General features: G+C 43.6%; 1 protein-coding gene across 4 annotated transcripts in view; it reads left to right on the top strand.

Annotated features, from left to right (window-relative positions):
- The window catches only part of irag2 (lymphoid-restricted membrane protein), a 156,201-nt gene that overhangs the window by 34,068 nt on the left and 109,718 nt on the right, over positions 1-12,415 (top strand). For all 4 annotated transcript variants that reach the window (XM_048610272.1, XM_048610271.1, XM_048610269.1 and 1 more), the window contains exons 8-10: positions 980-1,138; positions 3,141-3,258; positions 3,356-3,406. In XM_048610272.1, the coding sequence (XP_048466229.1) occupies positions 980-1,138; positions 3,141-3,258; positions 3,356-3,406 (328 nt within the window). The remainder of the gene's footprint in view (positions 1-979; positions 1,139-3,140; positions 3,259-3,355; positions 3,407-12,415) is intronic.

Genomic DNA, 12,415 nt, shown 5'->3' with positions numbered 1-12,415 from the left:
AAGGATCCAGCAATCCTCTTCAGGCCCTCTTGTTAACACAAGGTTTCCAAATTAAAACTTGAGAGCTAATGCTGAAAAGCAGGGAGCTGGACCCCATTCACCAGGCTTCCTGTCAGTTATTTAAAAACACACTTGGAATCTGGAAGTAGGTGCTAGTAAAAGTGGCAATGATTGGTGATGATGTGAAAATGTTAAAAGCTGAAATATTTATTATTCCTTCTTTGTTAGAAACTTGCCTGTTCTTCCTCAGTTAAGCCAATGTGTGACTCCTATTCCACATGCTTGTGATTAGCTCTAATGACCTTTTTGACATGGCCTAGCAAATCACGCAATTCTGTCAGAGGGTGCAAGGTCTTTCACTACCATCATCTTAGGGCATCTGGCATTGAGACTATATGTATGCCCTGTTTGCAACCCTCCTCTTTCAGGAAAGAATATAGCAGAGCAGATTAAGTATGAGGTGTGGTTATCACAGCACAGAAGCAGGCCATTCTGCCCACTGAGACCATGCCAATTCTCTACAGCGCAACCCAGCCTCATTCCCTTGCTCTACCTCTGTACATTCACCCTTCTACTCCGAGTGCCTTTTTGAAGTAATTGATTCCTTCCCCCTGCCTGCCCCAAATCATGGGCAGCAGGTTCCAGGTCATGCATCTCTTCAGAAAAGAAGTCCTACCAGACAAGAAACATTAACTCTAGCTCTGTCTTCGCAGGTGCTGCTGGACTTTGCTGAGTTTTCTCAGCACTTTTTGTTTTTAATTCCAGTGTCCAGAATTCATAGTAAATTGATTTTTATTTGGGTGCCAGATCATTATCACGCATTGTTCGAAAAGGTTCTTTCTTGCATCCCTTCAGTCATTACACCATTTGTTATGGGGACAGCTTTTCATGGTCAACCTTGCTTGCACCTGTCAGATTCCTGTACATTGAGTTCGGTGAATAATAGGAATTATCAAACTGTCTGGCCTTCTCAATGCAGGGAGACGTCCGATTTAATTTCTTGTATTGCTGATCTCCAATACAACCACCAAAAGCTTCAGGATCAGAATCTGAAGTTACGATTGGTGGTTGAGGCCACAGAAGAAAGTAATCATCGATTAATGGAAGAAAATGAAGAGCTCCTCACCCAGGTGAAAAGGTAAGGAGGAAATGTGATTGAAGATGTTCTCCATTTAAATCTATTTTTTTATATAAAAGTATTATTAAAACAATCCACCGTTTCCAAGATATCTTCCTCAAGTCTACTCAATAGTTCATCACTGCACTAATTACTCCAAGACACCTCTGCAAACCGCCACCCCTCTAAAACTCTCTTGCCATATTGCCATTCGCACCAAGTTCCATATCAAATTTCATCCCTGTGCTATTGATGTACATCGAGCAATCTCCAACTGTTAAATTTTCATTCTATCTTACAAATCCATCCATGGCCTCATCCACCTCTAATCTGTCTAAATTGCTTCGAGATCTCTGCTCTCCTCCGATTCTAGCCTCACGTGCTTCCTCAATCTTAGTTGCTGCAACATTGATGACCCTGTCTTCAGCTGCAGGATTCTTAAGTTCTACAATTCTCTCACCAGGCGTCTTTGTCTTTAAAATTCACTTCTCGCATGCCCTTGTGTCCTGTTATTGTTGTTCCTTGGCAAAGTCTGATTGATATTACTCCAGTGTATCATGTTTGAATATTTTAGTACGTTATGCATGCTTTACCAATGGAAATTGGGGAATCCATTTCTATCTTTATTGCAGATTAAAACCACTTCCACTGGCCAGTGGAGGTGACCACACCTGGCCTATTTACTGAGTATAAATGATCTGCTCAATTTTAAGGTTTTAAACAATGCTGCTAGAAATGGTGTGATGGTCTTCAGGAGCTCTTGGCATCCCAACTAACTCTTGTATGGTCACTACTTAAAAGATTGTGGAGAGTTGGTGGTTATATCAATGGGCTGGTTATCCAGAAAGTCAGGTTAATGTTCTCAGAATGTGGGTTTGAATCCTCCTTAAGCAGTTGGGTGAAATTTGAATTCAATAAAAATCTTAATTTTAAAAAAAAAAGTCAGCCTATTGGTGACTAGTCAATTGTCTGTTAAAAACCAATCTGGTTCACTAACGTCCTTCAGGGAAGGAAATCTGCCATCCTTACCTGGTCTGGCCTACATGTAACTCCAGACACACAGCAACATGGCTAACTCTTAATTGCCCTCTGGGCAGTAAATGCTGGCCTAGCCAGTGACACACGTCCCATGAATGAGTCACAAAAATATGTGGGTAATGTGATAGCTAAGTTCTTAGCTCCATAAGTAATGATAAGCTGATTATTAATGGCACTTTTCTTTTTAAGGTGCTGGTTGAGGGTACAATATTGACCAGGGCATTTGGGAGAGCTCTCCTCTTTGAATCAGTAACATGTGCTCTTTCTTGCTCACCTGAGTGAGCTAATGCAGGTTTCTGTCAAGTAAGGATCACAACCAATTCCAAGTATTTGGTATCAAAGCTCTGAGACGGCGATGGCTGTCATGTAGCTACAAGCGAGCTGCAAAGGCCTTTTTTTTTTTTTGTGAATGCTAGATGTGGCCTGGCTAACCAATCTTTGAAGCCTGATCACAGTCCCAAAATCTCAAGCCTTAATGGGCAAAGGCTTATGGAGTAATGGTTTAAATCTCATCAGAAAGATAGCCATTCTGGCTGTGCAGCATTCCCTGAGCACTAAAACACAGTGGAGCAGCCTAGAGTGAGCTGAATGGCACCTCAAGCTATGACCCTTTTGAATCTAAGGCAAAGGTGCAATCTCACAGGCCCAAGTGACCCTCTTGTTGCTCCCATCACTATCAAGGGAGAAGATTGGGAGTGCGTGTTTTGGATTGCTACATGCTCTGTGCAATGGTACAACCAGTGGGAGATGTGAAGTGAATGATGTGTTGGGCTTTCAGTATCCTCAATTATTTGTAAAGGGAAAATTCCTGCTAAAGCATGAATTGTAAATTGCCAATGAAAGCCCATTTCAATCTATTTTTGACATTTTGCATTGAACAAGAAAGTGGCCTATCCTTCAATTCCCTGGAATATCAGGTGAGGTTGCTATTACGCTCAAATCCAAAGCCCACAGGTTCTGAATAACCTATTTTTAATCCACACAGTGCTCAGCAGACCATTTTAATAGAAAAGTCTTTGAAAGAAGATCTGGAAGATTTGAGGATACAGATGTGTACTTTACAAGAGAGCAACGAAAAGCTTATCCTTCAGAATAAGCAGGAGGTAATTCTTGAGTTGAACAGATCTCACTGGATAGCTGTCAACTTTGGGCATGGAACAGGATTGAAGAATTGACATCCAATGTTTATTTTCTGTTCAGGCGAAGGACAATCAATCCCTAATTCAGAAGATTGCCTCACTCCAGGAAGAGGTACTTATCCTATTATCTCTGTGCCATTTTTTCAAATGCTTTAAAGCCCTTCCAGCATTTACGATGAATCTTTAGAGCAAGGCCATATGAAGTGGTTGTTCCTTGTTTTTATTCTGATGAGCACAAGACAAGCCAAGGACCACTCCTATAAGTTTATAAATTGTGATGATGTTGTGTCTTTCAAGAGGCTATTTTGTGCTTCCTTTTTTTGAAAAGGAGAGGTTATAAGTCAAAGGTAGCAAGACATCTACTGAACATCACTTGAGTAAACCGCTTATGCAGCCTTGGGGGTTTTTAGTAAAGTTGGAATAATGGGTGTGGCCAGCTCTCTCAGACCAGGCTTTCTAGTTTTTTTTGAAGTTTTTAGATTTAGGCTTAAGCAGAAGCTATTGGAGTCTCCAAAGAGTTGGAAGCTTCAATGATGTCTCTTGGCAGCAATTGTCTCTGAATTTTCTCGTGATGTTTTCCTCCTGGATTGGAGAACTGCATGTGAGAATCTGTCTGAATTTGCCTTTTTGCCAAGGGGTGTATTTATGAGATGTTACTATATTGCAACAGTTAATTAGTAATAGTTTTTGTATCTATTATTCTGTTAAGTTTCCAATAGTTGAGTTATTCTAAATTCCTCTGTCTTTGGTTATATTTTAACGCCGGTGTTTAAATAAATTGTTTTGCTTAACGTTGAGTAGTTTGACCAGTCACTTGCATCATGAACAGGCGCTTTACATGTACCTTTTTTCTTATTTTAAAGTTAGGATATATCTTAAAATATTTTGAGGTGGTCTGGTCTATAGCAAAATGCTATCTATAGACTGGAATCTAAGTTTGATGGCCAAGTGTTAATGTTGGGAACCCTTATCTCTGTATTTAAGCTAGTGGGTATGATGCTGGATTTCTTGGCATTAGCAAGCTCTACAATAAAACAAAATTGTGTCGGAGTGTGAGTGCAGACAGGCCTATTTAAAATTCAGCATATTTGTGTAGTTTAGAGAATGCTTCCATTCTTCCAAAACGGAAAATAAGGAACAAACTTGGCCCTGATTCTTCTGGTGAGTGCCGGAATTTTACTTAAAAACAAAAAGGCCATTCAGCCTATTAAGTGCGCAATGTGCCTGATAAACGTCAACCCTAATCCCTTTTTGTCAGTAAATTAAAAATTTATTTGGTACTAATGGACCTTTTTTTTTAAAAACAAAGCAAGCAATTGTGCCAAGTCGTTTTGTCCATTGATTTTTAAACAAATATCTTCAGTAGGATGTATGTTAAATATTTCTAGCTGAAAGTTCATGTTATGGATATCCTTATTAACTTGTGGATTTGAAGCCGAGTACTGATTGTGGCAGCAACCAGCATTTAAATTTAAGCGGAATGGGATGTTGATTGTCATCTCAGTGACCATGCCTTTGAACCTCTCTGCAGACTGATAGACTAGATCTTTTTGCCTGCTCCTTAGTTCCCTTCCAGTTACCAATAATAATCCGTATTCAAAGTGTTTACAGGGACACAGTATAACACTCTCTTTTTTTGTGTGAAGGAACAATTGCTCTTAAATCAGTGATAGACTTGAGCTCAGTGGACTTGTCCCATCTCCAGAGGGGACGTTTTCCATACATCAGATTGAATTATAGAATCCCTATAGTGCGGAAAGAGGCCATTTGGCCCAACAAGTCCACACCAACCCTCCAAACAGCATCCCACTCAGATCCAGCTCCTGCCCTGTACCTATCCCCATAACCCTCATTGGTTTCTTTAACCATGGATAACCCCTCTAGCCTGCACATCCCTGGACACTACGGGGTAATTTACCACGGCCAATCCACTTAACCTGTACATCTTTGGACTGTGGGGGGGAAACCAGAACATTCGCAGAAAATCCACGCAGACAGTCACCCAAGGCTGGTATTGAACCCGAGTCTCTGGTGCTGTGAGGCAGTAACACTAACCACCGAACGCACCAAGCGGTATGATACTGCGTTGATATTGAGAACAAATGCCATCTGAAACAGACCCATCAATTAATTCAACTGCAACTTTTTAGGAGACTTCCCAAACTGATGTTCAAGATCTATGGGTGTATTATCCTCCTCTTTGATCAAAGCTAATCTAACGGATATTTGTTCATCAAAATCATTATTTATCAACTTCACAGGCTCCCTGTGCAACTGGGTGAAGATGTTTTCCACAACTTCCCCTGAACGAAGGCAGATATATGCAATGACAATCATCATCAATTCCAATGCACCAGCTCAAAGGGCATCAGGATCCCTGAACTGAGACTCTGGTTATGGCTCACCTGGCAGCAGTTATTCCTGTGCTTCTGTAGGCTTTGGAGACCTTGCCCCTCAAAACACTGGGGAGGTGGCTCCAGCTGACCTCCAAGTCCAGTTTCATGTGCAGCTCCACAGCAGGGTCCTCTCCCAGGCCAACATGCTCCACGTTGAGGTACTGATCACCTAACAACCAGTTCTGCCGGCCGGGCAATGGCATTCATGCGCCTGATACTGGAATCCTGAAGCGATGGCTCCATACGCAGAACTTGGTTCTGTAGGATGTTCTCAAAACATCCCTGAGGAGATCAAACATCTGGGTTGGAGTGGAGTTGTTTTGGGCTTGTGACCAATCAAAATTGAGGGAAGACACCAGACTCTATACAATTTCATCAGGACCGTAGAGGGGAAGGTGAGGCGTTGGGAGAGAGAATGCCCAACCTCCAAACCAATCATCTACCCCATCCTCCAAGCACCAACCCTCTCTTGCTTGCAGCAGGGTCTTGCAGATCACTGAAGCACTATTTAGAAACCCATAGACTAGGAATGGAAGCAAGTCCACTGTGTCTGTAGGCTGCCTAAAACGAACAAGGTGCAAAGAAGGTGGGAAAGTTCTTCGGGAATCCTTCTAAGTATTTTGCTCATGGGTAAATCTTCAAATAGATACTTGTTGCTGGAGTTTTAAGCACTCCATTTCACTTAAATTTGCTTTTAATTCTCTGGATAATAAGTCAGAAGAAGCTTTATTTAAGATTTAACTTCTCTTTTTATGTAGACAATGGTATAATGGTACCATTTTCCAACACATCTGTTTGTGAATATAGAAACCGCAAAGGTATGACGCAATAATTACTGTCTCCCTCCAGTTTAACTACTTGTAAACCAGTCTAGTTGGGTGAGTATCAAAAGGATCACTTTGAGCATGTGCTGAACACTATTGGCAGAAGACCAGGTGGTTAAGAAGACGTTTAGCATGTTTGCCTTATTGCTCAGACCTTTGAATATAGGAGTTGGGACATCATGTTGAGGTTGTACAGGACGTTGGTGAGGTCTCTTCTGGAGCACAGTTCTGGTCACCCTGTTTTAAGAAGGATATTAATAAGCTGGAGAAAGTTCAGAAAAGATTCAACAGAATATTGCCGGGAATGGAAGGTTTGAGTTCTAGGGAAAGGCTGGATAGGCTGGGATGATTTTCACCAGAGTGTAGAAGGTTGAGGGATGACCTTATTGAGGTTTTTAAAATCACAAGGGGTATAGATAGGGTGAATGGCAGGTGTCTTTTCGCTAGGGTAAGAATACAAGAGTAGGGGGCATATTTTTAAGGTGAAAGGAGAGAGATTTGGAAAAGGACATGAAAAGCAACCTTTTTGCACAGTGGTTAGTGTATGGAATGAACTTCCAGAGGAAGTGGTGGATGCGGGTACAGTTACAACACTTAAAACACATTTGGATAAGCACATGAGTAAATATTTGGAGGGAAATGGGACAAGTGTAGGCAGGTGGCACTGGTTTAGTTTGGGATTACGGTCAGCATGAACTGGTTGGACCGAAGGGTCTATTTTCTGTGCTGTATGACTCTGACTCTAAATCAGGGCATACAAATTGAACTTTTGTTAATGGAACTGACCACTACCAGGTAATACAAAAATAAAATGCTGGAAAGACCCAGCAAATTTTTATTCATTCATGGGATGAGGGCGTCTCTGGCTAGGCCAGCAATTATTGCCCAGAGAACAGTTCAGAGTCAACCACATTGCTGTGGGTCTGGAGTCACATGTAGGCGAGACCAGGTAAGGATGACGGTTTCCTTCCCTAAAGCACATTAGTGAACTGTTAATCCAGAGACCCAGATAATGTTCTGGGGACCCAGGTTTGAAACCCGCCACGGCAGATGGTGGAATTTGAATTCGATAAATATCTGGAATTAAGGGCCTAATGATGACTGTGAATCCATTGTTGATTGACTAACTTAGTAAACCACTCATCCATCACCACCTTTTGTGGTATTTTGAAAGGACAATCTGTTTCATTTGGAAGGTAATAAAGTGGTGGTTTAACTGGAAAGCCAGGTTTTGCAAATGTATGATTTGGCTTAATTTCAAATGCAAAATGAGGTTGGCATGGATGTAAAGTACATAAGAATTGTTGAAATTGGGATTTTACAGGTGATTGTGTTCATAGTTATTCACTACCCTTGTTATGCTAGATGGATTTCAAGATTCCTGTACATCACTGGTCACAAAGCAGTTTCCCATGGCCAATTCACCTAACCTGCCCATCTTTGGGCTATGGGAGGAAACCCACGCAGACACAGGGATAACATGCTAATTCCTCACAGTCACCCAAGGCTGGAATTGAACCCAGGTCCCTGGTGCTGTAAGGCAGCTGTGCTAACCACTGAGCCACCGTGCCTCCCCTGGAATACATCCTACAAATCATGCATACTGCTGCTACTGAGCTTGAGTGGTGGGGGGAGTGGATATTTGAAGATGTGGAGCTGTTTTGTCCTGGATGGTGTCAAGCTTCTGGAGTGTTGTTGGAGCTGCACCCATCCAGGCAAGTGGGGAGTATTCCATCACCCTCCTGACTTGTGCCTTGTAGATAGTGGACTGGCTTTGCGGAGATACTCACCGCAATACTCTTTTGACTTTGGTCTTGTAGCCACTATTTTATTTGGCTAGTCCAGTTCAATTCCTGGTCAATGGTAACCCTCAAGATGTTGATGGGGGATTCAGTGATGTAACACTGAATGTCCGGGTTGGTGGTTAGATTGTAGGAGATGGGCATTGCTTGGCACTTGTGTGGCATGAATGTTACTTGCCACTTTTCAGCCCAAACCAAGGTATTGTCCAGGTCTTTGCTGCATTCCATTCCATTGATGTCCAGGAAACAAACTTCCCATTTTCCCTTTAAGCTTTAAATGACCAGTTACAAATCTCACTATTGGGTGGTAACTGCTTACCTCCATACATTTGTATCCCATTATCAGTCCAACTTGTATTCTTTATCTGCCCCTTCCAATTCTCTTCCTTCCCTGAGGAGCTAAATGGTTTAAATTCTTGATGTGAATGTCCGATTGGATATCTGGTGGATACATCTCGCCAAATGCTTGTAACAGCCATTATCTGACTCCGCATGTAGCAGAACGAGCAATTTGGGATGGTGGATGTGATCTCCTTGACCTTTTGCCTGCTCAAGTCAGCATTGCAAGCCACCTGTCTCCCCATTCAGTGAGAGGGTGAGCTAACATGATAGGGCACTGAGGTTAGGTAGCTCTAAGGCTGCCATCAAATGAGTGCTATGCAGTGCAGTCTCCCTTGTTGAGAGGAATCCTGCAGAATCTCCTTTTGACACTGCCATCAGGGTGACCCCTCAATGTTTCACACTGTGGGTAAGCTGCCAAATTGTCCTGAAATATTTCAGCATCCAATAGGACAGTTGGGACCAGGCAGCCGTTGTGTGCAGCTTCTCTCAGCAGTTCACTGCCCAATGAGGGAGAGTGGATTTGAACTGCCCATTGAACATCTCCCCGTCTTAAATGGCCTTCCTTCAAAGGCTGATGCATGGACTGAACCTTTCCCTGCAGAGATGTGTTGGCTCATCAGTGATTCCATATTCTGTCACCGGGTGCGTCTAAGTGTGAACTACTGTGTGCAGGCCATGTTCTCGCCCAATCCCTGCTCACTACCCTTACCCTCAGTATTGTCTATCTTCAAGTGCAATGCCTTGGATCTCATCCTGAATGCGCCCCCCTCCCACCCCCTCCCACCACCTCCACCACCCCGCTTCTCTCTTCCCCCACTTAACACAGTCCTGACTTACATACACAACAACAAAAACTGGTAACTGGTTGCTGGTAACTGGGGTGGAAGGAACCTGCTCTATATTTGGTCCTGTTGCCCTGAAAAACTGAAGTGTTTACCCCCCGGGCCTGGAGCATTCAGGTCTGCACAATCTCCTGCCTGGATGCAGGCTCCTGTTTCACAGCCTGGACATCTACAGGCTTTGGGATTGTAAGCAGGAGGGAAGTGGAGAGAGGAGGGGGTGTTCTGTGTGTGGCTCCTTCTCCATCTGTGATGCCTGCAGGCACCATCCTACGTTCTAAAGAATGGGCATCTGGAGTGAGGTTGAAGTCAGTTATCCTCCATTTCACCTTGCCAGTCCTACTGAAGACCTATGATTGGAGCGCAGGTCTGTGCGCACATACAGTAGACCCTCTCTTCTCCAGGTACTTCACTTGCCTGCAGGAGGCACAGAGCAGTTGGTTCACAAACTATGGAGTCTCTGGCTTATTGTTTAAAAGCAACAGCTTGCAGCAGCTGGTGAGGGAAGATAAACTAGCTTTTTTCAGGCTTTGTGTTTCTTTTTAAACTGCGGAGATAAAAGACCGCATCTTCCTTTGTAGCAGTGTAAAGGCCTCAGATTAATCGTTCACTTCCACAAGCTGTTCAGCCAACTGGGAGTTGATCTTACAGTTGTTAATGGGTGGAAGGTTTTGTTGTAGACGACTGGTCTGTGGAGTGGTGATCAATCAGCAATATGTTACTGGCCAAACCTCACTGTATATATACTTCCTGTTTCCAGTTCATCTGTAACCAGACTTCCCCAGCTGATTAAACAAACATAAGTATAAACAGCACTTACAATGAAATGATCGCAGGCTTTTAAAGAGAAGTACAGTACTTCTTACCACTTAGCTTTGTTTAAAAACAGTCCTTTTCCATTTCAGTCCATAATCCAAAATCGAGAAAAACAAACGATTCAGAATTTACAGGGTCAAGGGCTAGTATTTTACACCTAAATATGGGAACAATTAAGTGGGTAAGAAAGCTGAAGTAGGTGAAAGAATTGTATATTCTGTTAGGAAATAGATCAATAGAGAAGCAGTGGCACATATTTAAATGGACAATTCTAAATGCTCAGAAAATGTATGTTGCTAAGGAGAAGGTTCCACCATCTGTGGTTGCTTACTTTAAAAAGTTGAGGAAAAATTGTATAATTACACAAAGACAAGTGGCAGGTCAGGATATAAAGAACAGCAAATAATAATAAAAACATTAGTTAGAAGTAAGAAATTAGATTGAGAGGAAGCTGGCTAGAAATGTTCACATGGATAGCAAGTGTTTCTACAAGGATTTTTGAAAGGAAAAGGGTAAGTGAAGTTGGTCATAGTGAGAAGAAGGAGTTAATAGTAGATAAGAAAGAAATGGATGAAATGGACAAATACTCTGCTTCCGTTTTTACTGCAGTGAATATAAACACCTTCCAGTGATATCTGTAAATTAGGAGATGGAAGAGAGAGAGGAACCTGGTGAAATGACAATCACCAGAGAAGTGATCCAAGAAATCTGATGGAACTAGGACTGGACTCTGGATGCAGAAGAACTTTGGCAAATTCTTAGGACCCTGGTACAATGAAGCATTAAATGCAGTGGTGCTAATTTTCCAAAATTCCTTAGATTCCAGAACAGTTTTGTGTGAGTGGAAAGTAGTGAAAATAACTCTTTATTCAAGAAGATAGGGAGGCAGTAAAAAATATATATGCCAGTTAGCTTGAGGTCAGTGTTCAAATCAATCTTAAAGCTCAATTAGCTAGGCACTTAGCAAAACCCAAAGTAATCAGGCAGAGATAAGGTGTAGAGCTGGATGAACACAGCAGGCCAAGCAGCATCAGAGGAGCAGGAAGGCTGACGTTTCGGGCCTAGACCCTTCTTCAGAAATGGGGGAGGGGAAGGGGGTTCTGAAATAAATAGGGAGAGAGGGGGAGGCGGATAGAAGATGGATAGAGGAGAAGATAGGTGGAGAGGAAACGGACAGGTCAAAGAGGTGGGGATGGAGCCAGTAAAGGTGAGTGTAGGTGGGGACTTAGGGAGGAGATAGGTCAGTCCAGGGAGGACGGACAGGTCGAGGGGGCGGGATGAGGTTAGTAGGTAGGAAATGGGGGTGCGGCTTGAGGTGGGAGGAGGGGATAGGTGGGAGGAAGAACAGGTTAGGGAGGCGGGGACGAGCTGGACTGGTTTTGGGATGCGGTAGGGGGAGGGGAGATTTTGAAGCTTGTGAAATCCACATTGATACCATTGGGCTGCAGGGTTCACAAGCGGAATATGAGTTGCTGTTCCTGCAACCTACTGGTGGCATCGTTGTGGCACTGCAGGAGGCCCAGGATGGACATGTCATCTGAGGAATGGGAGGGGGAGTTGAAGTGGTTCACGACTGGGAGGTGCAGTCGTTTATTGTGAACCGAGCGTAGGTGTTCTGCAAAGCGGTCCCCAAGCCTCCGCTTGGTTTCCCCGATGTAGAGGAGGCCACAACGGGTACAGCGTATGCAGTATACCACATTAGCAGATGTGCAGGTGAACATCTGCTTGATGTGGAAAGTCTTCTTGGGGCCTGGGATGGGGGTGAGGGGTGAGGGGGCAGGTCTAGGGGCAGGTGTAGCACTTCCTGCGGTTGCAGGGAAAAGTGCCGGGTGTGGTGGGGCTGGAGGGGAGTGTGGAGCGGACAAGGGAGTCCCAGAGAGAGTGGTCCCTCCGGAAAGCAGATAAGGGTGGGGAGGGAAAAATGTCTTTGGTAGTGGGGTCGGATTGCAGATGGCAGAAGTGTCGGAGGATGATGCGTTGAATCCGGAGGTTGGTGGGGTGGTACGTGAGGACGAGGGGGATTCTTTTTTGGTTGTTATTGCGGGGACAGGGTGCGAGGGATGAGTTGCGGGAAACGCGGGAGACACGGTCGAGGGCGTTCT

This window comes from Rhincodon typus, chromosome 22, assembly GCF_021869965.1.
Source record: "Rhincodon typus isolate 14 chromosome 22, sRhiTyp1.1, whole genome shotgun sequence".
NCBI classification, from domain to species: Eukaryota; Metazoa; Chordata; class Chondrichthyes; order Orectolobiformes; family Rhincodontidae; genus Rhincodon; species Rhincodon typus.
This window is presented reverse-complemented; position numbering and strand designations above follow the sequence as displayed.